The sequence below is a fragment of the Hylobates moloch genome, unplaced genomic scaffold (genome assembly GCF_009828535.3).
Source record: "Hylobates moloch isolate HMO894 unplaced genomic scaffold, HMol_V3 SCAFFOLD_12, whole genome shotgun sequence".
Taxonomy (NCBI): domain Eukaryota; kingdom Metazoa; phylum Chordata; class Mammalia; order Primates; family Hylobatidae; genus Hylobates; species Hylobates moloch.
In genome coordinates, this window is record NW_026652287.1 from 14,473,824 (window position 1) to 14,500,640 (window position 26,817).

The 26,817-nt window shown below is 46.2% G+C and overlaps 1 protein-coding gene across 2 annotated transcripts in view; it reads right to left on the bottom strand.

Moving 5' to 3' along the window:
• The window catches only part of SUDS3 (SDS3 homolog, SIN3A corepressor complex component), a 44,003-nt gene extending 19,130 nt beyond the window's left edge, over nucleotides 1-24,873 (bottom strand). For both annotated transcript variants that reach the window (XM_058425234.1, XM_058425233.1), the window contains exons 1-6: nucleotides 24,547-24,873; nucleotides 20,855-20,924; nucleotides 16,430-16,485; nucleotides 13,999-14,070; nucleotides 9,909-9,928; nucleotides 8,554-8,710 (exon numbers count right to left, since the gene is read on the bottom strand). In XM_058425234.1, coding sequence (XP_058281217.1) covers nucleotides 8,554-8,710; nucleotides 9,909-9,928; nucleotides 13,999-14,070; nucleotides 16,430-16,485; nucleotides 20,855-20,924; nucleotides 24,547-24,688 — 517 coding nt within the window. In that variant the 5' untranslated portion in view covers nucleotides 24,689-24,873. The remainder of the gene's footprint in view (nucleotides 1-8,553; nucleotides 8,711-9,908; nucleotides 9,929-13,998; nucleotides 14,071-16,429; nucleotides 16,486-20,854; nucleotides 20,925-24,546) is intronic.
• Nucleotides 24,874-26,817: the final 1,944 nt, after the last annotated feature.

Sequence of the window (26,817 nt, forward strand, 5' to 3'; positions counted from 1 at the left end):
AATGTTGGTTCCGCCTCCACTCCATCTCTTCATCCTTTCACTGGCTACCTCCATGGCCTTCAGTGGTCTTTCCCATGTCCCGTCCATCCTCCTGTCCCTCAAAGTGATCTTCCTGAGACACAAATCAGATCGTTTTGCGTATCACTCGTTACTAAATATTTCTTTTCTTATTTTTTTGAGACAGGGCCTCACTCTCTCACCCAGGCTGGAGTGCAGTGGCACGATCTTCATTCACTGCGACCTCCGCCTCCCAGGTTCAAACGAGTCTCATTCCTCAGCCTCCCAAGTAGCTGGGACTACAGGCATGCGCCACCACACCCGGCTAATTTTTTGTATTTTTAGTAGAATCGGGGTTTCACCATATTGACCAGGCTGGTCTCAAACTCCTGACCTCAAGTGATCTGCCCTCCTCAGCCTCTCAAAGTGCTGGGATTACAGGCGTGAGTCACCACACCCGGCCATCTTCTTACTAAATATTTCAATGGCTCACCACTCTCCACAGGATAAAAGCCAGGCCTCATTTCTGGTCTTCCTCCCTTCTTCTTCATTCATGCTTACACTGTGTGCAAGCCTTTAGCTATCCTGTTACCCAAGGGCACCAGACCTTACGCCTTCACGCCTTTGCATGGCTGTCCTCTGTCTAGCTTCCTCTTTTCTGCCCAGCAAACTCCTATATAATACCCCTTGAAAGTTAGTTCAATACTCTCTCCCTTCTGTGACAGCTTTCAAAGGCAGAGACTCATTCCATCCTCCAAGTAACCAGAGCATCTATACAAACCTCAAGTAGACCAAGTGCCACAGTGTACAGGTCATTACCTACCCCTTTGGATGTCTGAATTCCACCCCAACACCTAGCAATAGTCTGGCACCGTAGGGGTGCATAATGTTTTGTGCAGAACGGGTAGATGAGGTCAAGTCTGATCATGGGATGAAGTTAATTTGTGATTATGCACAGAATCAGCAGAGCAGGCAGGGCAGCTTCAGGGAATTCTACCAAGCAGTGTGCAGGATCTTAGAGCATGTCATACATGTGCCACAGAAAATTAAAAAAGGCTTCTGCATGTTGCTCTTAAATGGGCACTATTAAATTTTCTTTTCCTATGAATGGAATAGAGGTAAAGTAAGAACCAAATACCTAATTAATGAATATTTATAAAAGTGTACTTGGAAGTATAAACACACACACACACACACACACACCAGAAACAAGCGGTGAAGGCTTCTCCCTAAAAGAAATCTCCTATCCTATGCTGAGGTGCCACCCTTCTCCAGTTAGTTACTGGCCAGTGACACAGCACCATGGTTAAGAGCTGGAGTGTCACACAAACGTGCGTCTGAATCCCTGCAACAGCTGTGTGACCTAACACAGGTTTGTAAGTGCTGTATATCTCACATGTCCTCGTCTAGAGAATAGAAGTATCAATAATGCCTCCTCCACAGTGCGCTGTGAGGGTTACATGTGATGATACGTGTGAAGTCTTGGCACAGTGCCTGGCATAATGGGAGTTCTATCAATGCTAGTTTTTATTATTATATTTTCAGGCAGGAAAAAACTATACAAAGATCCTTTTTAAAACTCAAGGCACAAAGAGCTGAAAAAAAGTTACACAGTCGAAAGCAGCTGATGTCAACTGTGAAGCTGTGCAACCTTGATACCTAATTTGGAAAATAAAGCATAAAGGAAGCTCACCCAACCTGAGAGAGGACCAAAGAAAAAGCACATAGCCCGTGAACATTATGGAATGCTTTGTCCACCAAAGAGAGTGACTGAGTGTGCTCTGCTCCACAAGCTGCCAAGACTGGGGAGTGTGGAGGGTGGACAATGCATGACGGATGTAAGCCAAGTAAAGGCCAATCACGGCCACTGAAAATCATAACTGTATCACTTACAAACCAAAAAATATAATCAAATTCTTATGAAATGGTAAAAAAAAAAAAAAAAAAAATCTATTTTATTAGCCTGGTCACAGCAACAATCCGATTAATTTTATCCAAAAGACTACTTTGCAGAAGGAAGAGACTCTGGAGAGTCCCCTAAAACTTATCAGCATGTCTCCATCTCCATCTAGGAAAGAGGAAACAGAGGGAGCAGTCCTGGCCAATGGCCCAGGTGGAAGATATGATTTGAGGACGTGATCAACATGTATCACAGCCCCAACAGACATAGTAAGATTATCCACTTAAGTCACCTTGCTCCAATGCCAGGTTGGCCTAGTTGGCTTTTACGGTGGATTTTTCATAGAAGGATGGAGTCTGACAACCCGAGTGTGAGTGTGCCTGGAAGTTCTATTTCTCACTGTAAGCAATGAGCTGGTATCCTGAGTTTTACCATCAATCTCCTATGATTCGGACTCTAAGAGTCCCAAGATGCTCAATCTGGCTACACTGACAAAAATCAAACTTCCAGAGCTGAAGCTCAGACCCTGGAGTGTGACAACCCCAGAGAAGACACCTGAGCAAGGATTCAGTCAGTCTTCCTCTCCGACATCATGCACCAACCATAAAAAAAACTCCAACTGGCTGAAATTAGAAACTCTCTCTGATCCAGACGTCTCCTCATAGGTTTGCTTCAGTGGAGATACTATTTTAACATTAAACATCAAGCATTTAAGGCAGACTTGGGAGAGCGTATGTGAGAAAAAACATCAAACAAGCAACAAGACTAGGCATATAACTCCTCTCCAAACCACCCTGCAATATGACCTTTAATAGTGCATATCCTCCTGTTCTACTCACTATGAAACCTGATGGCTACAGGCACCCCCCCCCCCCCCCCTCACCACAGGGAGCAGATTCCAACATCTAAAAAATGGGAGTTCAGGTTGAAGCAATGCTAGGTGGTAGAGTCATTACAGCACAGTCCCTCTGGAGAGATATTCTTGATAAATTAATTACCTACAATTTACATACAATTACCAGTTTACTGGCTGGCCTTTTGTTCTGCACTTCTCTAGGCCTATTCATTCATTTCCAACAGCATACCTGCCTATAGTGTACAACAGCAGTAAAAGCTTCAATGCAACACACTTTAACTATTAAAACAAACTCATATTTATCTACTGGGAAAAATATTGATTGCAGTGATTCAAAGGGGCATCCTTAAAAAATGGGATATAGGGCTGGGTGCAATGGCTGATGCCTGTAATCCTAGCACCTTGGGGGGCCAAGGAGGGTAGATCACTTGAGCCCAGGAGTTCAAGACCAGGCTGAGCAACAGAGCAAAACCCCATCTCTACAGAAAAATACAAAAAACTAGCTGGGCTAGGTAGCAGGTGCCTGTAGTCCCAGCTACTTGGGAGGCTGAGGTGGATCATTTGAGCACAGAAGGCAGAGGTTGCAGTGAGCTGAGATCGTACCACTGCACTCCAACCTGGGTGACAGAGCAAGACCCTGTCTCAAAAAATTAAATGTACATTAAATTTAAAAAGGAAATTTTCTTTAAAAAGAAATGGGATATAAGTGGCAGAAAGAAAATCCACTACAGAGTAAACATTATAGCAGATTGGCAATTACCTCCAAACCAGGGCAGGGTCCCATAGGCTAGACTAGCAGCCCAGAGCAATCCTACCACACATCATGCCCTTCTCTAGCAGGATGGAGGGCGCCATCAATGTTGACGCAAATTAATGCTGCGGTGGTAACAGAAGAGCACCTAAGGTTTGTGGGGGAGGGGAATAAGAATGAATGTTAGGGCTGGGCACGGTGGTTCATGTCTTTAATCCCAGCACTTTGGGAGGCTGAGGCGGGCAGATCACCTGAGGTCAGGAGTTCGAGACCAGCCTGGCCAACATGGTGAAACCCCGTCTCTACTAAAAAGTACAAAAATTAGTCAGGCGTGGTGGCACACACCTGTAGTCCCAGCTACCCGGGAGGCTGAGGCAGGAGAATCGCTTGAACCCGGGAGGCAGAGGGTGCAGCAAGCCAAGACCACGCCACTGCACTTCAGCCTGGGTGACAAAGCTAGACTCCGTCTCAAAAAATAAATAAATAAATAAATAAATCCACAAGAATCAATGCTAGGTCTTTGGAGGCCAAATCAGAGTAGGAATAAAGGCACTAATCTCTTTAAAGCTAAAGTTGGCCATTGTGAAGGGAAGGCAATAAACAGCGAGCCAGTCGAGCCTTCCTCTCTGCACCCTCAAGCACATTAAAAGACCTGATTCTGGCCGGGCGTGGTGGCTCACGAGGTCAGGAGATCGAGACCATCTTGGCTAACACAGTGAAACCCCGTCTCTACTAAAAATACAAAAAAATCAGCCGGGCGTGGTGGTTGGCACCTGCAGTCCCAGCTACTCAGGAGGCTGAGGCAGGAGGATGGCATGAACCCAGGAGGCGGAGCTTGCAGTGAGCCAAGATCGCGCCACTGCACTCCAGCCTGGGGGACAAAGTGAGACTCCGTCTAAAAAAAAAACAAACAAACAAACAAAAAAAACGAAAAAAACCCTGATCGTACAATGTCAGCACCAGGAAAGAACATCTTGAAGAAAGGCCCACACTGCCCAAAATCCAGGTCACCTCTTCCATTCTCCCTCTCCGGATATTTGTGTGAGGCCTCTTCCTCTTGTCTTGACACCCAAGTAGCTACTCATTAGCATCTATTGCATACACGTGAAACTTACTGCTCCTATATAGTACAACCACATGTATCTTAGGGTTTTAAAATGAGTAAAAAAGCCAGATGTGGTAGCTCACTCCTGTAATCCAAGCACTTTGGGAGACCAAGGCGGACAGATTGCTTGAGCCCAGGAATTCAAGACCAGCTAGGCAACATGGCAAAACCCTATCTCTACAAAAAATACAAAAATGAGCCAGGTAAGGTGGCACATGCCTGTAGTCCCAACTACTCAGGAGGCTGAGGTGGGAGAATCACCTGAGCCTGGGAATTTGAGCTGCAGTGAGCCGTGATGGCACCACTGCACTCCACCCTTGGCAACTGGAGTGAGACCCTGTCTTTAAATAAATCAATGAGTCAAAAACCAGCCTGTCAAATTGTTACCTTTATTTAGGGGCCCTCCATCTCAACACATTACCTTGGGAAAGTCGAGGAAGCTGTGTCAGCTTTCTAACTACCAGAAAATAGCCTTCTAGAAGACACAGACTTTATCCATTAGCCTCATTTTGTGAGTCACTTAGTGCCACCACATGTATCTATGTTATCTGTAGAGTCAGTAGTAGTGGTGGTGAAGAGAATATGCTTGGAGTGAGACAGACACTGGCTGAACCGCTATCTATCTCACTGAGGGACTGTGAGCAAATGACTCCACTTCTCTGAGCCACCTCTGCCATTTATAAAATCAGAAGCGAGGGCGAGCGCAGTGGCTCACGCCTGTAATCCCAGCACTTTGGGAAGCTGAGGCGGGCGGATCACGAGGTCAGGAGATCGAGACCATCCTGGCTAACACGGTGAAACCCCATCTCTACTAAAATACAAAAAATTAGCCAGGCATGGTGGCGAGTGCCTGTAGTCCCAGCTACTTGGGAGACTGAGGCAGGAGAATGGCATGAACCTGGGAGGCAGAGCTTGCAGTGAGCCGAGATCGCGTCATTGCACTCCAGCCTGGGTGACAGAGCGAGACTCCGTCTCGAGAGGAAAAAAAAAAAAAAATCAGAAGTGATACCCCCAAGGTCAAAGGGAGCTGCAGGAACTCAGTGAGGTTAAAACTTCCCAATCCCTGAGTGTTCACTCTGTAAACCAGCTACTTTGTGAAGCAACTTATAGGCATTATCTCCTCTCATGTCACATCTACCCTCTGCAGTAGGTTGTATCATCCCCTTGCCAAATGAGAAAACCCTACCTCAGAATTAAATCTGTGACAGTGCCAGGATTCAGCCCTGGACCATCAGCCTGCAAAGTTAGCTCTAATATATTTATGTAATGCTTGGCTCAGTGTAAGTGCTTGGGAAACAGACTTCTATTTTGACATTGTAATGACTCGTGGTATCAGCAATCAACCAGCAGGATCAGCGACCCCTGGGGAAGGTGGTTAGAAATGCAGGATCTCAGCCGGGCGCGGTGGCTCCCACCTACAATCCCAGCTACTTGGGAGGCTGAGGCAGGAGAATCGCTTGAACATGGAAGGCAGAGGTTGCAGTGAGCCGAGACTACACCACTGCACTCCAGCCTGGGTGACAGAGCCAGACTTGGTCTCAAAAAAAAAAAAAAAAATTAAATAAAAAAAAAAAGAAAAAGAAATGCAGGATCTCAGCCTCCACTCCAAAGCCCCTGAAACAGAATCTGCATTTTATCAAGACCCCACTGACCTAACACATTGAAGTTGGGATGCACTGACCTATAATTCATCCTAGTTTCTCTATGTACAGTTACTCACTTCTACCTGAACAATCCAGTTTTCCTAAGTTTTCCACAAGAGGTTTGGGCAGTGAACAGTATATCGTGCCAATCCCTATGGGGGTTTGTAAATGCTTAAGTCATGGTGGGAAAGAGCAGGTCGCCAAATACACCCGTTTCCAGTGGGATATTTAGTCTAAGCTTCTCATCAGCCTCTTATCCTACTTTGCTTTTCAAGAGATGTTCATGTTGAACCAAAAAAGGAGACTTTAAAAAGTATCTTTTCAGGGCAGAGCTGGGCAACAATGATATTGGGCATCAATCCACAAAGGTGAACTAAGTCACTCAATTAGAGGAATGAAATCAAGCCTTTAATCCAACACCATAGCAGCGCCATCTGTGGAAATGCTAATTACCCTTCTAGCTCCAGCGCCTTGTCTTCCAACGCTCCATCATTACCTTGGCAGTGCTTTCCACACCAAGGGTACCAAATGGCTTGAGGAAGGACATCCATACCTTTAATGCCCATGGCTAGCTTTAAACACTTCTGTAATCTATTTTATTGCGTTACAAATTATTTCCCTGCATTTATTTGTCTTTTCTACCCTGGCAGGCTCAGCCTCAAGTCACTGAGGATGCCTCCTGTCCCAGTTAAGATTCTGGCTGTAAAACTGCCTGGCCAAACAATGTCTATCGCTTGTCAATAATTAGGACGCCAAGTCACAGGTAAGGTGATGATACCCTTTCCCCACAGATGGAAAGGGAGCAGCTATAAATGGATAATATTTCCCACTAGCCTAATGAAGGCTCCCAAACATCTGGTGGCTCTAGCAGAGAGCAATGAGGCATCAATGCCAGTCACAGCCACTATCAAAGAAAATGGTGTGCAGGTCCAAAAGCCAGCAGGCAGACTGGTACCAGACAAGGTACCACGGTGCTACTGGTCTCATTAAATAAGCACTTCCACAAGAACAAGACTATACTGCCTGAAGCTGCTGTTTTGACATCCATTCTCACAAAAAAAAAAAAAACAAACATTTCTGAGCTGCTTTCAGAGGCCTTCAAGGAGCTCACTTCTTTTGCCAAGTCTTTCTATGAGGAAGCTAACAGAGAAGAGATTTTTCAAAAGTCAGACCCCACCTCAGGCACAACCACATTCTCTTAAGTGTATCATGAGGATTGGAGCCAGAAGTCTGTGTCAGTCAGAAGGCCAGGCTGGTTCACAGCACCAGGAATACACAGAGGGGAACAAAGATCTTAACTGGCTACTTTAAATTTCAAAGCCCTGAGAACGTCCACAAAAACACTGCATGCATTTCCTATGGAACCCTGCTAAAACCAGACACGCCAGAGCCCCAGCACTTTCTGAATTGTAAGAGTTAAATTTGGGGATGTACAGAAAGGCATGCCACCTCCATATCCAAGTGACAAACTCACCACTGACTTGCCTGGCAGTATTTGCCAAGTTCCAAAATAGATAGTTCAAGCCAATTCCCTGTATCCTTCTAGGAATCAGTCTACATATGGCAACAGAAGAGTTGGCCCATATTGTTTCTCCCTGAAACCTGCCTACAACCTGCTGAGTTCCCATATGTGGATTACTAAATTCTAGAAGGTTAGAAAGGGATTGGCTCTGAGTCTCATGTAACTTTCCTACCTTTATGGGAAAATAGTTCAGTTTGGCTATCCTGTTGGAATCATATCAAGTCTTTCTGAAATGTTCAGTAACACCTGGCAGGAGAGATCTAATAGCACAGAGGATATAGCCAAAAGCCTTTGTTCTTACATCTAGGTCAAAGGAAGACAATACCTTTTCTGTAATTAAGGCAGACTGGAAAAAAACAGAGCAGAGGGATTCCCATCACCACAAGGGACTTGCGTAAGCAATTTGGGAACATAACAAAGATACAAATGGCAGCGGACCCAGGAAGTAGAGTCTAAGCCAGAGCTTGCAATTACTATTAAAGGTCTAGCAACTATTGAACATCTATTGTGCACAGGACACTGTACTAGGTACTCATATGTCTAACCACTATCCTATGAGAGGGTATGATCAGCACCATTTCATAGAGGAGAAAACAGAAGTTCAGCAGCTTGACTAAGGTCACACAGCCAATAGAAGGTGGAGGAGGAACTCTGATCTATGAGGTCAAAACCCACTCTCCACCTTGCTCTGCTCTTGAAATGTAAGACAAAAGTAACTGGAACAGCCCCTCACATCCCGCCTCAGGGACCCCAGATCCCACCCCACAAGGCTTTTCTACCTCCAGTCAGTTCCATTGTCAGCTTTTCGTTTTCAATCATTTTCTTCTTTTCTTCTAGCTCGGCAATCAGGTTCTCTTTCAGCTCAACCTTCTTGTCTTCAAATTCTTTCACTGCTGCCTTCTTTTCTTTAATGTAATTTCGTTCCACTTGTTCAGTCTGAGCAAAAGAGAAACACAGGCTGGGAGTACACGGCCCTGGGAGCCAGGGCTCCAACTCAAAGTCTAACCCTGTCCTCAACAGCAAAGAAAACACCTTTGCTAGAAACATGCCAAATACAGTTTCCCCCTCACACATACTTGCAGTAACAGCGTGTCTGAGAGCAAGCTTTCCAGTGAGGGTATAAAATCAGACCCACGTGACTTTTGCTTATTTTTGAGTATACCTCACTTGCTACTCAGATATTTTTTCGCTTCCACATCCTATATTTTATACTAAAACACATTTCTCAAAGGTAGTAAATAATCGCTCATAAAGTTACAACTTCAAAGGGAAATACATTCTAGATAAATTGTGTATATTCAAAAAGTGACTATTATTTTTGATACAGCAAGACAAAAGAATGGAACATCATTAAGAGCCTGAATCCCAAAGTACACATATATTGATATTATACTAAGACAAAAATTGTACATGCCTCCGCTTTTCAAATCTCGCCATTGTGGTGAGTGACATCGGGGCCTATGGTGGGCTAGGGATGTGAGTACCTCACTTGAGTGCACCTTCAGGCTGATGACGTGATCCTTCCAGCTGAGTGACTGTGGGCACCAAACTGATTTAAGGAAAGTGGGTTCCAATAATGTGGCTCTGAAAAACCATGACTTTCTCAGAAAGTAACCCCTACACACATGCTAGCCACCCTGGGAGCAGTACATCATTCAGGATTCAGGCCCTCATCTCTGTATCACAGCACAGAGTCTGACACAGAACCAGCACTCAGGTGTCCATGGAATGAACGGAAAAATTAGAAGTCTGTCTTTTTTTTTTACTGGCCCAGAGAGTGCAGCTGTAAAACAGAACTGCTGAGCCAATTCAGAGATTGAACTGCTTCAAGGACCAATATCAAACTATTAGGCCGTTATAACTCAGAGACTTCCAAACAGCTCTAACACGGGATAAAAGTCAATAAGCAGAGGGGTGAGTATTCCTTATTTCCCTGTGATAAGCAGAGGCTGCGCAACAACAAATGACCAGACAGGATGTCTAAGCTGAGACCAAATGTCCTTTAGTCAAACAGAGCAGTGGTGAAGGCTTCCAAACTATCTATTTGGTGATAGAAGGAAAAGCCACCAGATCAGGACTGCAAGATTCCAGTCTCAGACAGGGCCTGCAAACCTAGAAGATCTGTGGTACTTACTTCCAGCTGGAGGAAGAGTTCTGCAAGAGATAAAAAGTGCAATTAGATTTGCTAGGCTGTGCCACCTTTCTAGACACTGATGTTAGCATTCATTTAGAAGCAGTAATTGCTTTCCGAAAGCATGTTACACAGCAAATGTTTTCATCAGTGAAATGTTGATATACACAAAGGGAAAGGACGCAAGAAGTACTCAAGTCTAGTTAAAATGTGGCCCTGCCAGCCTGCCAACATGGTGAAACCCCGTCTCTACTAAAAATACAAAAATTAGCCAGGCATGGTGGCAGGCGCCTGTAATCCCAACTACTTGAGAGGCTGAGGCAGGTAGGAGACTCACTTGAACCGGAGAGGCAGAGGTTGCAGTAAGCCGAGATTGTGCCACTGTACTACAGCCTGGGTGACAGAGTGAAACCTGGCCTTTTAAAAAAAAAAAAAAAAAAAAAAGTGGCCCTGAACATATCAGCTGTGGCAGTTCTAGAAGCCTGAGGGCAAAAAACGTGCAGCTGGAACCAAACTCCCCCGGCAAAATAAACTTATCCCGTCTTTCACTCAGTCCACCTGCCAACAGTCCCAGCAGTGGCAGGATAGGGCAAGAAGAAATATGCAATTACTCCAGAAACAGAGTGGATGTGATTTTTTTTTTTTTGAGACGGAGTCTTGCTCTGTCTCCCAAGCTGGAGTGCAGTGGCGCGATCTCGGCTCACTGCAAGCTCCGCCTCCCGGGTTCCCGCCATTCTCCTGCCTCAGCCTCTCCGAGTAGCTGGGACTACAGGCGCCCGCCACCACGCCCGGCTAATTTTTGTTTGTATTTTTAGTAGAGACGGGGTTTCACCGTGGTCTCGATCTGCTGACCTTGTGATCCGCCCACCTCGGCCTCCCAAAGTGCTGGGATTACAAGCGTGAGCCACCGCGCCCGACCTGGATGTGATGTTTTAAAGCAGTGATCTCCAACCTTTTTGGCACAAGGGACCAGATTAGTGGAAGACAGTTTTCCCACAGGCTGGGGCAGGGTAGGGGGGCAGGCGGTGGGTGGGGGAAAGCAGCCCAGTGGTCCGCAGCCTGGAGGATGCAGACCCCTGGTTTTCTGGGGGGTTGCGGTTTTTTTGAGACACCAGACTGTCACCCAGACTGGAGTGCAGTGGCACGATCTCGACTCACAGCAACCTCCACCTCCTGGGTTCAAGCAATTCTACTGCCTCAGCCTCCCAGGTAGCTAGGATTAAAGGCGCAAATCACCACACCTGGCTAATTTTTGTATTTTTGGTAGAGACAGGGTTTCACCTTGTTGGCCAGGCTGGTCTTGAAATCTTGACCTCAGGTGATCCACTGGCCTCAGCCTCCCAGAGTGCTGGGATTACAGGCGTGAGCCACTGCCTACGGCCAGGACCCCCTTTTTAAAGCACTATATGAAGGGCTATGTGTGGTAAGGAAGGACCTTCACAGATAATCCACAGGACCGAGGCTCCAGGCACACCTAGGGCTTCACTGTCAGGCCGCCAAGCTCTGCTCATGCTGTCTGTCCCCGCAATGCCCTCTGATCTCCTATTCACATTCCCAAGTTCCTGACTGAATGCAGCCCCCTCCTGAGGCCTTTCCTGCTGACTCTTCACACATCATGCCCTTCAGATGCCTTAAAGCACCCATCTAACAGCACCCAACAACTTAGCACCTACCATGTGCCGAATGATTAGTAACTGTTACCTAGCAGCTCCCCTCACCACTAGATTTATAATAGAGTACAAACCTGTCTACAAACCCACAACTTGAAGCAAAATTGCTCCATGGCTTCTACTCTTTCCTGGGTAACAGGGGGCTGTGCATACAGTCCACAAAGATTCTCCAGGGGGTGCTATTCTCAGTCTACCAGGGGCTCCTTTGCAAACCTGGCAAATGCTATGGACCTCTTCTCCAGAACAAAGCACATATACAAACTCCACAGAATTCTGACAGTTCCAGGAACCCCAGATTAAAAGCCCAGATGTTGATTAACAGTTGTTAACAGAGAAAATTAACTGAAGAAAGGGACAAGCCACTCATTATTTCTTTTAGCCCCCAGAAGTCCTACCCACTTTGGCACTGGGAATTGCTGGGCATAGGAACCCAGGCACACCCAACCCAATGTGATCATTCCTATAACAGCTTCAGATCTGTACCATGCACAAGTGGGCCAGACAGCTGGAGTCCTGTGCCATTCCAAGAAATCATGCCTTGCACCAACAAGTCAAAATGACAATTAGCACTTAGAGGTGGCAGTTGTTTCAGTTAAAGCAGCCAGACACCACTAAAGCAGGTGGATCATCTCTGCAAAGAATGTGCTTTTTAAAGCTCAAGTCGTGACTGATTTAGGAGCTCTTCTGCATTTTTACCTAGGAGAGAGAAATGTGAAAGAACACATGAGGGCCGGGCACATTGGCTCACCCCTGTAACCCCAGCACTTTGGGAGGCCAAGGCGCGCCAGGCAGATCGCCTGAAGTCAGGAGTTTGAGAGCAGCCTGGCCAACATGGTGAAAACCTCTCTCTACTAAAAATACAAAATTAGCCAGGTGTGGTGGCAGGCACCTGTAATTCCAGCTACTCGGGAGGCTGAGGCATGAGAATCGCTTGAACCCAGGAGGCGGAGGTTGCAGTGAGCTGAGATAGCGCCACCACACTCCAGCCTGGAAACAGAGTGAGACTCTGTCTCAAAAAAAAAAAAAAAAAAAAAAAAAAAAAAAAAAAGAACACGCGAGGACATGATTGAGAGTCTAAGCAGAATGAAGAAAAACAACTCAATATTCACTCTGCTGTTCTAACTTCAGAAATATGACTCACATCCATTTTCTTTCCTTAGCTCCATCTTATGCCAATTCCATGAGGTATTAATATTCCCCTCTACAGATGGAGAAATTGAGGTTTCAAGAGCAAATATTCTGCTTAAAGGACCAGATCTAAAGTGAGGAGGCAGGATCTGAACCTAAGACCACCTCCTTCCACAAATGCCACCTCCTTTATCTGCTAAAGGGGAAGTCTCAGAAGAGTAACGGGTTGAGGATTTTCAAGACATCTCAAGGAGGTGCTTCAGGAACTCAGAGCAGAATGAGGGTAACAGCAGGGAGAGGTAGAAGGTGGAAAGACAGACAGCTAATAGCTGGGGCTCCAATTTCTCAGCACCCACCCACACTTCAGCCCCTTTTCTCTCTGTTGGTATGCACTGGGCAGCTTCTCACTGAGGAGAGTGAAGGGTTGGAGAGTCACTGGCCCAGAACGAAAGATGACAGCAGCATGAGGAGTGGCACCCAACCCTCATTTTAAAACCCATCATTACTTCTACCATCGCAGGAACAAGGACTCTGCTGGCACCCAAACTGCTGGCTGATGAGCATTAAAAATTCAACACATACACGCGATTTCCTGTAATCTCAGGAATCCATGTTTACACACTTTAAACAGTTGTCACATCTTACTTTCTGCATGGCTCTTTAACTCGGTGTTCCTTAACTTTACACATGTGGCATCTTTTGTCAATGAAACACCAAGTGTCCTAAAGTCAAAGCAATGTGTTACATGACTTTATATTGCTCGCAATGCTTAGATGTAGCAGGTGCTCGATTCATTTTTGTTGAAAGAATGCATTTACTCTATACAACTAATCAAGTGTGCCTCTTCTCTAAATTCTTACAAAAACAATACTTGGGGAAAATAACAAGACGACCCTCCCCAATCCTAGCACAGAATACCAAAAGAAACAAACTTAAAATGGGACGAAAACAACCTACAATCCTTTTCCTCATCCGTACTTCTGAATGTACATCAGGCCAGCCATGCAGACATGAGCAAGAGGGTGCAAGACTACTCTTGGGGTACCAGGGAGAACAACCTAACTGCAAGGAGCCTCCTCAGACACCCTCCACTACTGGGCCATTCCTTAGCAACAGAAGCAAGAGATGAAACCACTTTCCATAACCATAGCTTGGAAGTCTCTTTTCCGAAAACTCTTCCTGACAGAGTATCCGGGATACGTTTTGGAGTATAGCTCTTAGGGCTGCATTACACCGACAATTGGCAAATGGTCAAACATTTAAAGATGATTCATTTCCATTTAAAGGAGGCTTACCTGCATTCCGTATCCTCTCTTTGTACTGCTGATCTAGTTTTTTCATTCTCTTCTGATATTCCTGTAATGTACCTGATTTTGAACATTTAAAAAATAAAATTATTGTGAATATAAATCTGCTCTACATTTTGCTTCCCAAAATTATCCTCTAGCATCAACACTGACTGTTTCAGTAACACCAAAGGAAGACACACCTCAGCAAAGTTAACTCTGGTTCTTCACCAAGGCACACAGCAGAAACCACTAGGGGCCTATTTAAAGTCCACCCAACCCAGTGGATCAAGGGTCTGTAGTGAGTGAGGGGGAGTGGAAAAGTGCCAACATCTCCACACTATTCTGATCAGTTGCTGCAACAGTGTGAATCAATGGGCCTTCCTTTACTGGAAAAGGTTCATTCTCTTGGCCGGGCACAGTGGCTCACGCCTGTAATTCTAGCACTTTGGGAGGCCAAGGCGGGTGGATCACCTGAGGTCAAGGAGTTCGAGACCAGTCTGACCAACATGGAGAAACCCCATCTCTACTAAACATACAAAAAAAATTAGACGGGTGTGGAGGCACATGCCTGTAATCCCAGTTACTCGGGAGGCTGAGGCAGAAGAATCGCTTGAACCCAGGAGGCAGAGGTTGCGGTGAGCCGAGATCGCGCCATTGCACTCCAGCCTGGGTGACAAGAGCGAAAACTCCGTCTCAAAAAAAAAAAAAAAAAAAGGTTCATTCTCCTTCAGTAAGGTCTAGGTCAATGCTCTCTAGTCAAACCTTCTGCAATGGTGTGTTTTATATCTGCAATGTCCAATATGGCATCCACTAACCATTTGTGGCTATTTTAGCACTTGAAATGTAGCTAGTGGAACTGAAGAACTAAATTATTAATTAAATTTAAACAGCCACATGTGGCTAGTGACAATATTAAACAGATCAGGTACAGATTCTAACCAAATCACTATTCATTTCATTGCTCTTCCCACAAAACAGTTAATTATGAGAGGCCCATCTTGTCGGGGGAAGTGTTTCCTGATTATAATGCCCGACCATGGGCTAGTCCAAGGGCGTGGATCACTCACAAGCAATAAAAGCACATAGTAGAAACAGCAGTTTCAGGCCGGTTGTGGTGGCTCATGCCTGTGATCCTAGCACTTTGGGAGGCTGAGGTGGGCAGATCACCTGAGGTCAGGGGTTCAAGACCAGCCTGGCCAACGTGGTGAAATCCTGTTTCTACTAAAAATACAAAAATTAGCCGGGCCTGGCGGCAGGCGTCTATAATCCCAGCTACTTGGAAGGCTGACGCAGGAGAATCGCTCGAACCCAGGAGGTGGAGTTTGCAGTGAGCCGAGATTGCGCCACTGCACTGCAGCCTAGGTGACAAAAGCGGAACTCAGCCTCAAAAAAAAAGAAAAAGAAAAAGAAAAAGCAGTTTCACTGACAAGGGGACTCCACAACATGAAACCGAAGAGCTCAGCTAACTGTCCCCAGGACCTCACAGTGTGCACACCGCTGTGCTAGATGCTCCTCGTGCACTATCACATCTACTCTTACTTTCTTCATTTTGCAGATCAGAAAACAGATTGAACAAGAGAAACTAGCGTGCCCAAGGTCACATTACTAGAAGCAGGGAAACTGGGATTCCAACCCCTCACAAAACTCCAGAGCCTGCACTTTTTTTTTTTTGGAGATGGAGTCTAGCTTTCTCGCCCAGGCTGGAGTGCAGTGGCGCGATCTCGGCTCACTGCAAGCTCCGCCTACCGGGTTCACGCCATTCTCCTGCCTCAGCCTCCTGAGTAGCTGGGACTACAGGCACCCGCCACCACGCCCGGCTAATTTTTTGTATTTTTTGGTAGAGACGGGGTTTCACCGTGTTAGCCAGGATTGTCTCGATCTCCTGACCTCGTGATCCACCCACCTCGGCCTCCCAAAGTGCTGGGATTACAGGCGTGAGCCACCACGCCTGGCCTCAGACAGAGCCTGCACTCTTAACTCCGATGCTGCACTGCCTTTAGCAGCCACCAGCATTTGACAAAATACAATCTACTTTTAATTTAACAAGCAAAAAGGAGAAAACACAGTGTGAATAATCCACAAGGTCATTAACATTTGGTTTAGAAAAAACAGTAAAACTTTATTCTTTGATAACAATGTCTCTCCTAAAAATATCTAGCTTTAGGCACAGAGGCGTTCAATTCATGCTCCATTGAAAGTCCCAAGTGAGATTTCATTTGACGAAAGAATCTCACACATGTTGGAAATAAATTTTTCAAAATCAAGGAGTTTGAAAATCACCACTTTACTGACAGCAAAAGATAGCAAAATGTACTGGATAACTAAGATCAGCCAGACCACGTTTTAAATAACTCCCACAGAGAAGTGAAATACACAGATTTCAAGGGTTTGTAATATTAAGCATATTTAGAAATGCAGGATTCAATCACACACCAACCTTCTTGCAGTTGTTGCAACTGCCTCTTGAGAGAAGCCAGTTTGTCCTGATACATCCTATAAAAAAAAAGTCACACTAACAGATAAAAACATTCAATACTCATTTCCAAAATAACCTACTCACAGAAATTAGCTGGGCTGTTATGAGAAGGTCATTAATGTCCTTCAGGGAAGAGAGGAAAGTAAAGTCTGCTTGCTGGCTTAAAATGCACCAGCAGCCACAGGGATCAGAAAGGAACAAGAAAGAACCCCGTATTCCTCAATTTTATTCTAATTTTGTAGATTCTCCCATGTTATCCCATCTTTACAGAATCCGTCTAAAACTTGCAACGATAGCAGATTTTAATAAATAAGTGACAATGATAAACAGGCAAGCACACACACAATGTAGAAATGGCATTAAACACAACTCTTACATCAACTCTACAATTAGATTGTAAATTACAAGAGAGTAAGATTATGCCTTCAGCATGTTTTTCTATGCAGATAGGCTTAGCAGTGTGAGAAGTAAGTCAATAAACCTTCACGTCATTTTTTAAAGCACTCCTCTTTTAGGATCAGAGAAATAACAGTAATTCAGAAAGAAAAGTTAAAAGGCAGCATTTACTTGCAGCCCCGGCTGGATGGGAATACACAGCACACACGAAGCAAAAGCATTTGGCATGTTAGTTTTTTCCTCTCACACCTAATGGATTATAGGCAGTCATAATTTCAGCAAGTCGGTTTGAAGGTGGGTTCCACATATAAATCACATTTCAGCAAATATTTTTGCTTCTACCTGAAAAACACCCCCAACTTAACAGTGATAAAAACAAGATTTGTGATCTGAAAGAACACTGTCCAACATATAACAAGCACAATAACCTTTTGGTGTATGTGCTGCTGAAGTGAGCGCATGGGCGTTATAACCTTTTTAGTGCTCAAATAAGGGCTGCAAATACAACCCAACCCTCTGTAAGGGGAGGAGAGTAGGCAGAATTTCAGACTCACACACATCTGACTCTTTTAGGGCAAATTCTGATGCACTTTCGATTTCCCCTTGAATTCACGAGGCATTCCATTTCAACTGAAATTATTTTCTATATCATCAAATACTAAGGGAGGCCAGGCGAGGTGGCTCACATCTGTAATCCCAGCACTTTAGGAGGCCAAGGCGGGTGGATCACTTGAGGTCAGGAGTTCGAGACCAACCTGGCCAACAGTGAAATCCTGTCTCTACTTAAAAAAAAAAAAAAAAAATACAAAAATTAGCCAGACATGCCGGGCGCGGTGGCTCACGCTTGTAATCCCAGCACTTTGGGAGGCCGAGGCGGGCAGATCACGAGGTCAGGAGATCGAGACCACGGTGAAACCCCTTCTCTACTAAAAATACAAAAAATTAGCCAAGCGTTGTGGCGGGCGCCTGTAGTCCCAGCTCCTCGGAGAGGCTGAGGCAGGAGAATGGCATGAACCCGGGAGGCGGAGCTTCCAGTGAGCTGAGATTGTGCCACTGCACTCCAGCCTGGGCCACAGAGCGAGACTCCGTCTCAAAAAAAAAAAAAAAAAATTTTTGCCAGACGTGGTGGTGGGCGCCTGTAACCCCAGCTACTCAGGAGGCTGAGGCAGAAGAGTAGCTTGAACCCAGGGGCTGGAGGTTGCAGTGAGCCGAGATCATGCCACTGCACTCCAGCCTGGGCAACAGAGTAAGACCCTGTCTCTTAAGAAAAAAAAAAAAGCTGGGCACATTGGCTCATTCTTGTAATCCTAGCACTCCAGGAGGCCGAAACAGGAGGAATGCTTGAGCTCAGGCATTCGAGACCAGCCTGGGCAACATAGTTAGACCTTGTTTCTAGTAAAAATTTTAAAAATCAGCTGGGCTGGCCGGGCGCGGTGGCTCACGCTTGTAATCCCAGCACTTTGGGAAGCCGAAGCGGGCGGATCACGAGGTCAGGAGATCGAGACCACGGTGAAACCCCGTCTCTACTAAAAATACAAAAAATTAGCCGGGCGTGGTGGCGGGCACCTGTAGTCCCAGCTACTCGGAGAGGCTGAGGCAGGAGAATGGCATGAACCCGGGAGGCGGAGCTTGCAGTGAGCCGAGATTGCGCCACTGCACTCCAGCCTGGGCGACAGAGCGAGACTCCGTCTCAAAAAATAAAATAAAATAAAATAAAAATCAGCTGGGCATGGTGGCACATGCCTGTTGTCCCAGCTACTTGGAAGGCTGAGGTGGGAGGATCAATGGATCGAGCCCCAGAGGTTGAGACTGCAGTGAGCTGCTATCATGCCACTGCACTCCAGCCCAGGCAACAAAACAAGATACCGTCTCAAAAAAAGTGGCCCGGCACGATGGCTCAGGCCTGTAATCTCAGCACCATGGGAGGCTGAGGCAGGCAGATCACCTGAGGTCAGGAGTTCAAGACCAGCCTGGCCAACATGGTGAAATCCCATCTCTACTAAAAATACAAAAAAAAAAAAAATCAGCCAGGCGTGGTGGCGCATGCCCGTAGTCCCAGCTACTCGGGAGGCTTAGCCATGACAATCACTTGAACTAAGGAGGTGGAGATTGCAGTGAGCCGAGATTGTGCCATTGCACTCCAGCCTGGGTGACAGAGTGAGATTCTGTTTCAAAAAAAAAAAAGTAATCTGTCTTTATTCAGCACTGGTTAGACCTAACTGAATTATCCCTTTGAGTTCCAAAGCACAAAAACAATGCAAGAATCCAGAGGATGGCCACAAAACATTGGCAAAAAGGACCTAATGGGAAAGGAATATGGATCATCTTGTTAAAAGGTAAAGAACTTTAAAAACCTAACACATTCAACAAATATAAAATATACTTTATACCGTTTTCCATCTGGGTGTATGCTAAAAGTGAGAGGTTTTCGTTTCTCTGAAATCTGTTCAGCTGTGGCTCTGTCTGAAGACAGTGAGAAGGCTTGGGTGAGAGCACGTGCAAACGTGGACAGAGCACTGGCCTGAGAGTCAGCATGAGGCCAGGCAGGGTCGCTCACGCCTGTAATCCCAACACTTTGGGAGACCAAAGCAGGTGGATCACATGAGGTCAAGAGTTTTGACACCAGCCTGGCCAACATGGAGAAACCCCATCTGTATTAAAAATACGAAAATTATTAGCCGGGTGTGGTGGCATGTGCCTGTAGTCCTTGCTACTCGGGAGGCTGAGGCAGGAGAACTGCTTGAGCCCAGGAGGCAGAGGTTGCAGTGAGCCGAGATCACGCCACTGCACTCCAGCCTGGGCAACAGAGCGACACTCCGTCTCCACAAAAAATAAATAAATAAATACAAAAATTAGCCGGGCATGGTGGTGCATGCCTGTAATCCCAGCTACTTGGGAGGCTGAGGCAGGAGAATCACTTGAACCTGGGAGGTGGAGGTTGCAGTGAGCCAAGATTACACCACTGCACTCCAGCCTAGTCGACTGAGCAAGACTCCATCTCAGAAAAAAATTAAATAAATAAAAATGAGTAAGTAAATAAGTAAGAGTCAGCAGCCTATTTTTCAATCGCGGCTTCTCTGAGCTCTCCAGGCCTCCAGCACCTTGTCTAGCACACTAGTGCAGTGAGTTCACACTCACCTGAGAACCCAGTTGCTTTAAGACACCAATTACCCTCTCTGTGCATTGGTTTGCCCATTAAAAAAGAAAAAAAAAAAAAAAGGCCGGGCGCAGTGGCTCACGCCTGTAATCCCAGCACTTTGGGAGGCCGAGGTGGGCAGATCACAAGCTCAGGAGTTCAAGACCAGCCTGGCCAACATGGTGAAACCCCGTCTCTACTAAAAATACAAAAATTAGCTGAGCATGGTGGCGTGTGCCTGTAATCCTAGCTACTCAGGAGGCTGAGGCGGGAGAATCATTTGAACCCGGGAGGCGGAGGTTGCAGTGAGCCGAGATCCTGCCACTGCACTCTAGTCTGGGTGACAGAGCAAGGCTCTGTCTCAAGGAAAAAAAAAGTGGTAAAAGGTCCTCTCCTATTATACGGCCTCATTCCCTCCCCTGTGTCCATTGCCCTCAAGATTCTTTCTAGAGAATACTCAACAGAGTCTTATAACAGGAAGACTGATAAAATGTAATTAATTTAAAGTGGAGAAATTGCAAACATACATCATCTTTGGAAACGCTATGGTCAAAATCATACACACAAGGTCACTACACATTAAGTATCCCTTATCCGAAATGCTTGGGATCCGAAGTGTTTTGGATTTTTTCAAATTTTAGATTATTTGCAATATACTTACCAGCTGAGCATCCCAAATCCAAAAATCTGTAATCTGAAATAGTGCAATGAGCATTTCCTTTGAGCATCATGCTGGCATTCAGGAAGTTTTAGATTTTGGAGCAGTTGAGATTTCAGATTTGGGATGCTCAATCTATATAAAGATGTTGTTGTCAATTCTATGTTCCAAAAAGACATAGGCAAATCATACTCACTGTTCCTTCATCTCTACATAGTCTTCTTCATCATGCTTTGCCAGGTCAGTTTCACTAGCATCCTCAGTGTCTGAATAAAGTTAGGAAAGAGGGGCTAGTTAAAATCATAATTCACGGGCCGCGCGCGGTGGCTCACGCTTGTAATCCCAGCACTTTGGGAGGCCGAGGCGGGCGGATCACGAGGTCAGGAGATCGAGACCACGGTGAAACCCCGTCTCTACTAAAAATACAAAAAAATTAGCCGGGCGTGGTGGCGGGCGCCTGTAGTCCCAGCTACTCGGAGAGGCTGAGGCAGGAGAATGGCGTGAACCCGTGAGGCGGAGCTTGCAGTGAGCTGAGATTGCGCCACCGCACTCCAGCCTGGGCGACAGAGCAAGACTCCGTCTCAAAAAAAAAAAAAAAAAATCATAATTCACAAAGTTGGCGTCACCTGACACAGAGTAGGCACTCAATAATGTCCTATAAAATCAATTTCTATTCAATGCAGGCTTGCACAAAGCCATCAATGAAAAACATTACATACAGTTAGTAGGCCGTCCCTATCTGCAAACACGAAACCTGTGGACACACAGGCCAATGCAAAGAATTTGAGTATCCTCAGGTTGTAGTATCCATGAAGTCCTGGAACCAGTGCCCCATAGATACTGAGGGACAGCCCTACTTCAGAAAAGGCCATTTCCAACTTACGGTCAGATTTATGCAAAAAGCTTGCCTTTATCTGAAATGCAGCCACAGAATAGGGTGTTTCAGGCACAGGCAGTTATGGTGAAGGCTGCTACTTCCGCAGAAACAGCAATGCTGGCAACTCAAGAAAGGAGATGCAGGCATAAGACTGGACACTGCAGGCATCAAGCCTTACTCACTGTTCCAGAAAAAAACTCGTATGTACATTCTCTCCTGATACATACCCCGTTGGAACCCTTCACACATTTTACATCAGGATACACGGTTGTCCCTCAGTATCTGTGGGGGAATGGTTCCTGCACCTCCCTTGGGTACCAAAATCCTCAGTTGCTCAAGTCTCTGACAAAATGGCATAGTATTTGCATATAACCTACGCACATCTTCCAGTATACTTTTTTTTTTTAATGAGACACAGTCTCACTGTGTCACCCAGGCTGGAGTGCAGTGGCACAATCTCGGCTCACTGCAACCTCCACCTCCTGGGTTCAAGCGATTCTCCTGCCTCAGCTTCCCAAATAGCTGGGATTACAGGGGTGCACCACCACACCCGGCTACTTTTTGTATTTTTAGTAGAGATGGGGTTTCACCACGTTGGCCAGGCTGGTCTCGAACTCCTGGCCTCAAGTGAACCACCTGCTTTGGCCTCCCAAAGTGCTGGGATTACAGGCATGAGCCACTGCGCCAGGCCAACAGTACACTTTAAATCATTTCTAGATTACTTAGAATATCCAGGCCAGGCATGGCAGCTCATGTCTGTAATCCCAGCATTTTGGAAGGCCAAAGCAGGAGAATCACCTGACGACAGGAGTTCCAGACCAGCCTGGCCAACGTGGTGAAACCCCATCTCTACTAAAAACACAAAAATTAGGACCAGGTGCAGTGGCTCACGCCTGTAATCCCAGCACTTTGGGAGGCCAAGGCAGGTGGATCACCTGAGGTCGGGAGTTTGAGACCAGCCTGACCAGCATGGAGAAACCCCATCTCTACTAAAAATACAAAATTAGCTGGGGGTGGCGGTGCATTCCTGTAATCCCAACTACTCGGGAGGCTGAGGCAGGAGAATTGCTTGAATTCGGGAGGCAGAGGTTGCAGTGAGCCGAGATCGCGCCATTACACTCCACCCTGGGCAACAAGACAGAAACTCACCGTCTCAAAATAAAATAAAATAAACAAAACAACAAATAAAACCACAAAAATTAGCCAGGCATGGTGGCAGGTGCCTGTAATCCCAACTACTCCAGAGGCTGAGGCAGGAGAACTGCTTGAACCCAGGAGATGGAAGTTGCAGTGAGCTGAGATCACGACACTACAAACCAGCCTGGGTGAGAGAGTGAGACTACACCTTAAAAAAAAAAAAAAAAAAAAAAAAAAGCTTACAATATCCAATAAAATGTAAATACTACGTAAGTAGTTGTTATGCTATACTGTTTAGGAATAACAAAAAAAAAGTCTGCACATGTTCAGTACAGATCCAATTTTTTTCCTGAATATTTTTGAGCTGCGCTTGGTTGAATTCACAGATGCAGAACCCACAGATATGCAGCGCCAACTGTATACAATAAAAAAGCGGAATCTGACACAAATAATTAAATATTTTCCAAGTTACAACTAAAGGGAACAAGAAGGAGGCCAGATGATCAAACGAAAACTGTTTCAGAACATCTTAAATACTGTTCTTAGAACAAGCTAATGGCTGGGGTGTCTACAAAATTTTAATAGCCCCTATACTGGAAGGAAAAAAAACTCAATTTTGGCTCCACCCCGCCCCCTCGTGGGTACGAGATGCAGTGCAAGTGCTTCACATTCAAAATCTGTGGTTAAGCCGCGTCTTCTGATGGAGTTAAACCTAATGCAGTCCTTCAACTTTGTATGTCATGCATACGCAGCTGTCTTTTGTAAGGCTGTTGCAGATCCAGTTCCCCACAAACCCTTCTCCCCTCCTTCAGTCATGAGGCCTTCCCTGAGTTCCTGTCATGGTCAGCCACATTACTTGGCACTCGGGAAACTCAGATGAATAAAACGTAGGCCCCATTCCAAACAGCTGGTCTAGCTTTTGCTTCACGGCCCGATTTTGTCCCAGAATATTCCACTCATATATCGGTCTCTCTTTATCTCCTCCCTTGATCTCTCACATTTCATCACCTTCCTCCTCCTCCATCCCTCCAAAACAGGGTTCCTCACACTTGCCAAATTATAAAGCCCAGTTTGAAAAGCAAAGCTCTGAGACGCTGTGATGACAGTGTGAAGAGCATGGGACCGAAAACACAACACCTGGGGACCATTAAGCAAATCCCTCCCTCTCTTACCTGTTTCCGGGAGGGGGCGGGTGGGGAGAACATTTACGGAGTATTTACAGTACCAGGCCAAGTACTTTGTGCGCATGTCATTTAATCCCTGTACCGACCCTAGGAAGTGCTTTCTAGGGCAGGTGTGGGAATTAAACAGCTCCATTACAGTTGGGTAAATCGAGGCTGGAAAACTTAAGTTTACAAAGCTAAGTGACAAAACCAAATTTAAACCTGTACCTGGCTGGTTCTAGGTCCCTTTCCTTTAACCATCCTGAGTTCTCAATAGTGTACTACCTAAAGTATAGCTGACTTATGCATTTCGGGGGTGGGGAGGGGCAACTTTGGACTCTAATACTCTCAGACACAAAAAAGGGGCGAACTACACTCGGTGTATTCAGTAAATGAGTTTCTAATTCCTACTAGTGAAGATGTGAGGTTCAATCAGAAACCGCTGGGAAGGAGGACGGGGTCTTAAAGGGACCCCCAGCGTGACAACATCTAAGTCCTCTCTCCCCATCACAGTCGAGTGTAACGCACCCAGGGCTTCCCCGCTACTCCAGCACGGATGGGGGTAACTTCCCCGAGCCCCTCAACTCCCGGCGGCCCCTCCACGCAGCCCCAGGCCCCGGAGGCCGCCCCGCCCCTCTCCCGAACAGCCCCACCCCCTCCCCCAGCGGTCCCACCTCCGCTCCCGGCGGCCGGGCGAGCGGCAGGACTCACCTTCGTCCGACTCGCGGCCCCGACAGCTGCGTTCGTCGTCCTCGGCGCTCTCCAGCTCTTCGTCCTCCTCGGGGTAGTACTCGGGGGCCGGCGGCGCTCCAGCCTGGGCCGGGGCCGGGGCCAGCAGCCCCGCGGCACTCATGTCGCCTCTGACCGCAGCTGAGCGTGGCCCACGGACACCACGGACACCACGGACACCGCGGCCACCCGCGCTCGGTACTCGCTGTCTGCCTAGCAGTGTCCGAGGCAGCCCCCAACTGGAGGAGCGGCAGCCACGGCGACCCCTTCCCCGTCTCCGCCGAGCTCCGCCCCCCGCGCCCGCGCTCGGCAACGGGGGCCTCGCGCCGCGAGCGACTTCCGGGTCGAGAGCTGCCCGACGACGGCCTGACTCCGCCATCCTTGGGGGAGTGGCGATGCCGCTGGACGCCCCCGTCGCCACAACCTCAGCCCTTTCATCGCCGTCTTAAAATCCTCAACGTGTAGTGGGGGAGGGGCAGAGCCAGGTTCGCTAGTCAGGCAAATCTACGGGCAGGCCCAGCAGCGGTCAGGACCCCGAGGCTCGCAGGCGACTTCCGGAGACAGCCGCCAGGCGGCGCCTGGAGCTAGAACTAAAGCGGGGATCGTTAGCGACCTAGGGGCGGAGGGTTTGAAGGGCCCTTGACAGGTGGAGGTGGTCTCTAATTGAAGAAAGAGAACGACGCCACCTGCCCCCTTATTAGGTCGGAAAACCTAGACATCCAGAGTGTGCGTGATCATGCAGCCTGGCTCCTCCTGTGACTAGTTAGAGCTTTATTAAGAGCTAAAAGACAAGGATGCTGATATTCCATCCTGGGGACAGCAAAACAGTATTTTCCCAGCCCTTAGGAATCCTTTCTCTTTGTGTAAGGTTTATTCGGTAAGATGTTCCCCCGGTTTTACAAATGAGAAACGAGCTGTCGTTTGCTTAAAAAAAAAAACAACAGTAACGTCCAGTCTCATTTTTTTGACTCCGAGACCCAGGCCCTCCGCGGTACAGCTGCCCTGAATATTAATTTTTTTAAAGGTGCTTTTGCTTAATCCAACAGCTTGCTCTGAGCTCTCAACTGAAGAAGGAGAGAATTTGCCTACCAGAAGTTATTTGGCTAAGGCCCACGTGGAAGCTTAAAAAACAGGAGAGCTGAGTATCTGCAAGAATTAATTTGTGCGATTCCCTCTGAGCAGAAGAGGGACACGGTGTTATAAGTTTTGCTGAACGAATAGATTTAAGGTGTCCCTTTAGCTAAGAACAGTGTGGTCTAGTTGTGTGTAGCGAGAAAAAAGGATAAGGTTTTTAATGGTTTGTCCAAAGTGGCCCCACTTTTATGTTCCACCCGAGTCTCTGTAGGAAACGCAACCAGTAGTGAAAATGAACACAGATATGAAAACCAGGGTGGAACCGAATATTCCCATTCTCAGACCTTTTGTGATCAAATTTATCTCTGAATTGGCCCCTATGGACTCTTCTAAAAATGAAACATTATTCTCATCTCATTTATTTTGACATTTATTTACTACCTTGTTTTAATTAAAATCTTGGCTGTATTTGTAAGGGATTTTTTCTCCCAACAAAACTAAAGAATTTCCAGAATGGAATGCTAAGATGTCTTTCCAGGAGTTCCGAGATCTTCTGAAGTGCCTTCTAAATAAGAATCATTCTCAGATCGCACCGTAGGTCTGCCATCTATATTTAAACTAGGATTTCAGAACTGTCTCTTGTCCAAAAGATGAAGTCATTTTCTTTCTTTGTGCTGTTGGAGAACATCTAAATTACTTGCAATCAACTATATTGAGTAACTTGCATTCCTGTCAGTAGCAATAATCATAGTGCAGAGAAAGCAAAGATTTTAGAAATCAAGAGTTCATTGATACAATGAATTTTTAAGTTTATTTCGTTGCTAAATGGTTTCCTTTCAAGACGCTGAGATTTTTATCCTGCTTATGTTTTACTGCTATCTTCTTGACTGCAAACAGCATCTGTTAATGGTGATGCATTTCTATTTTATATGTAATGAATAGACACAACTGAGCACTTGGGTTATGAAAACGTACCCCATTTTTTTCTGTCCAGATTGCCAGCTGCAGAACTAAAAAATGCTCTTTAGTGAAGGTGGACCTACTCAAAAAAATTCTCTTATGGCTTTAGTCTTACCCAATCTTTAGATTTATTTAATACGATTTTGGACAGTCGCTATACTCCTGTAAAAATCAAGTTCCCTCAAAACCAAGTTTTACCACCTTGAAATCTTTTTCTGT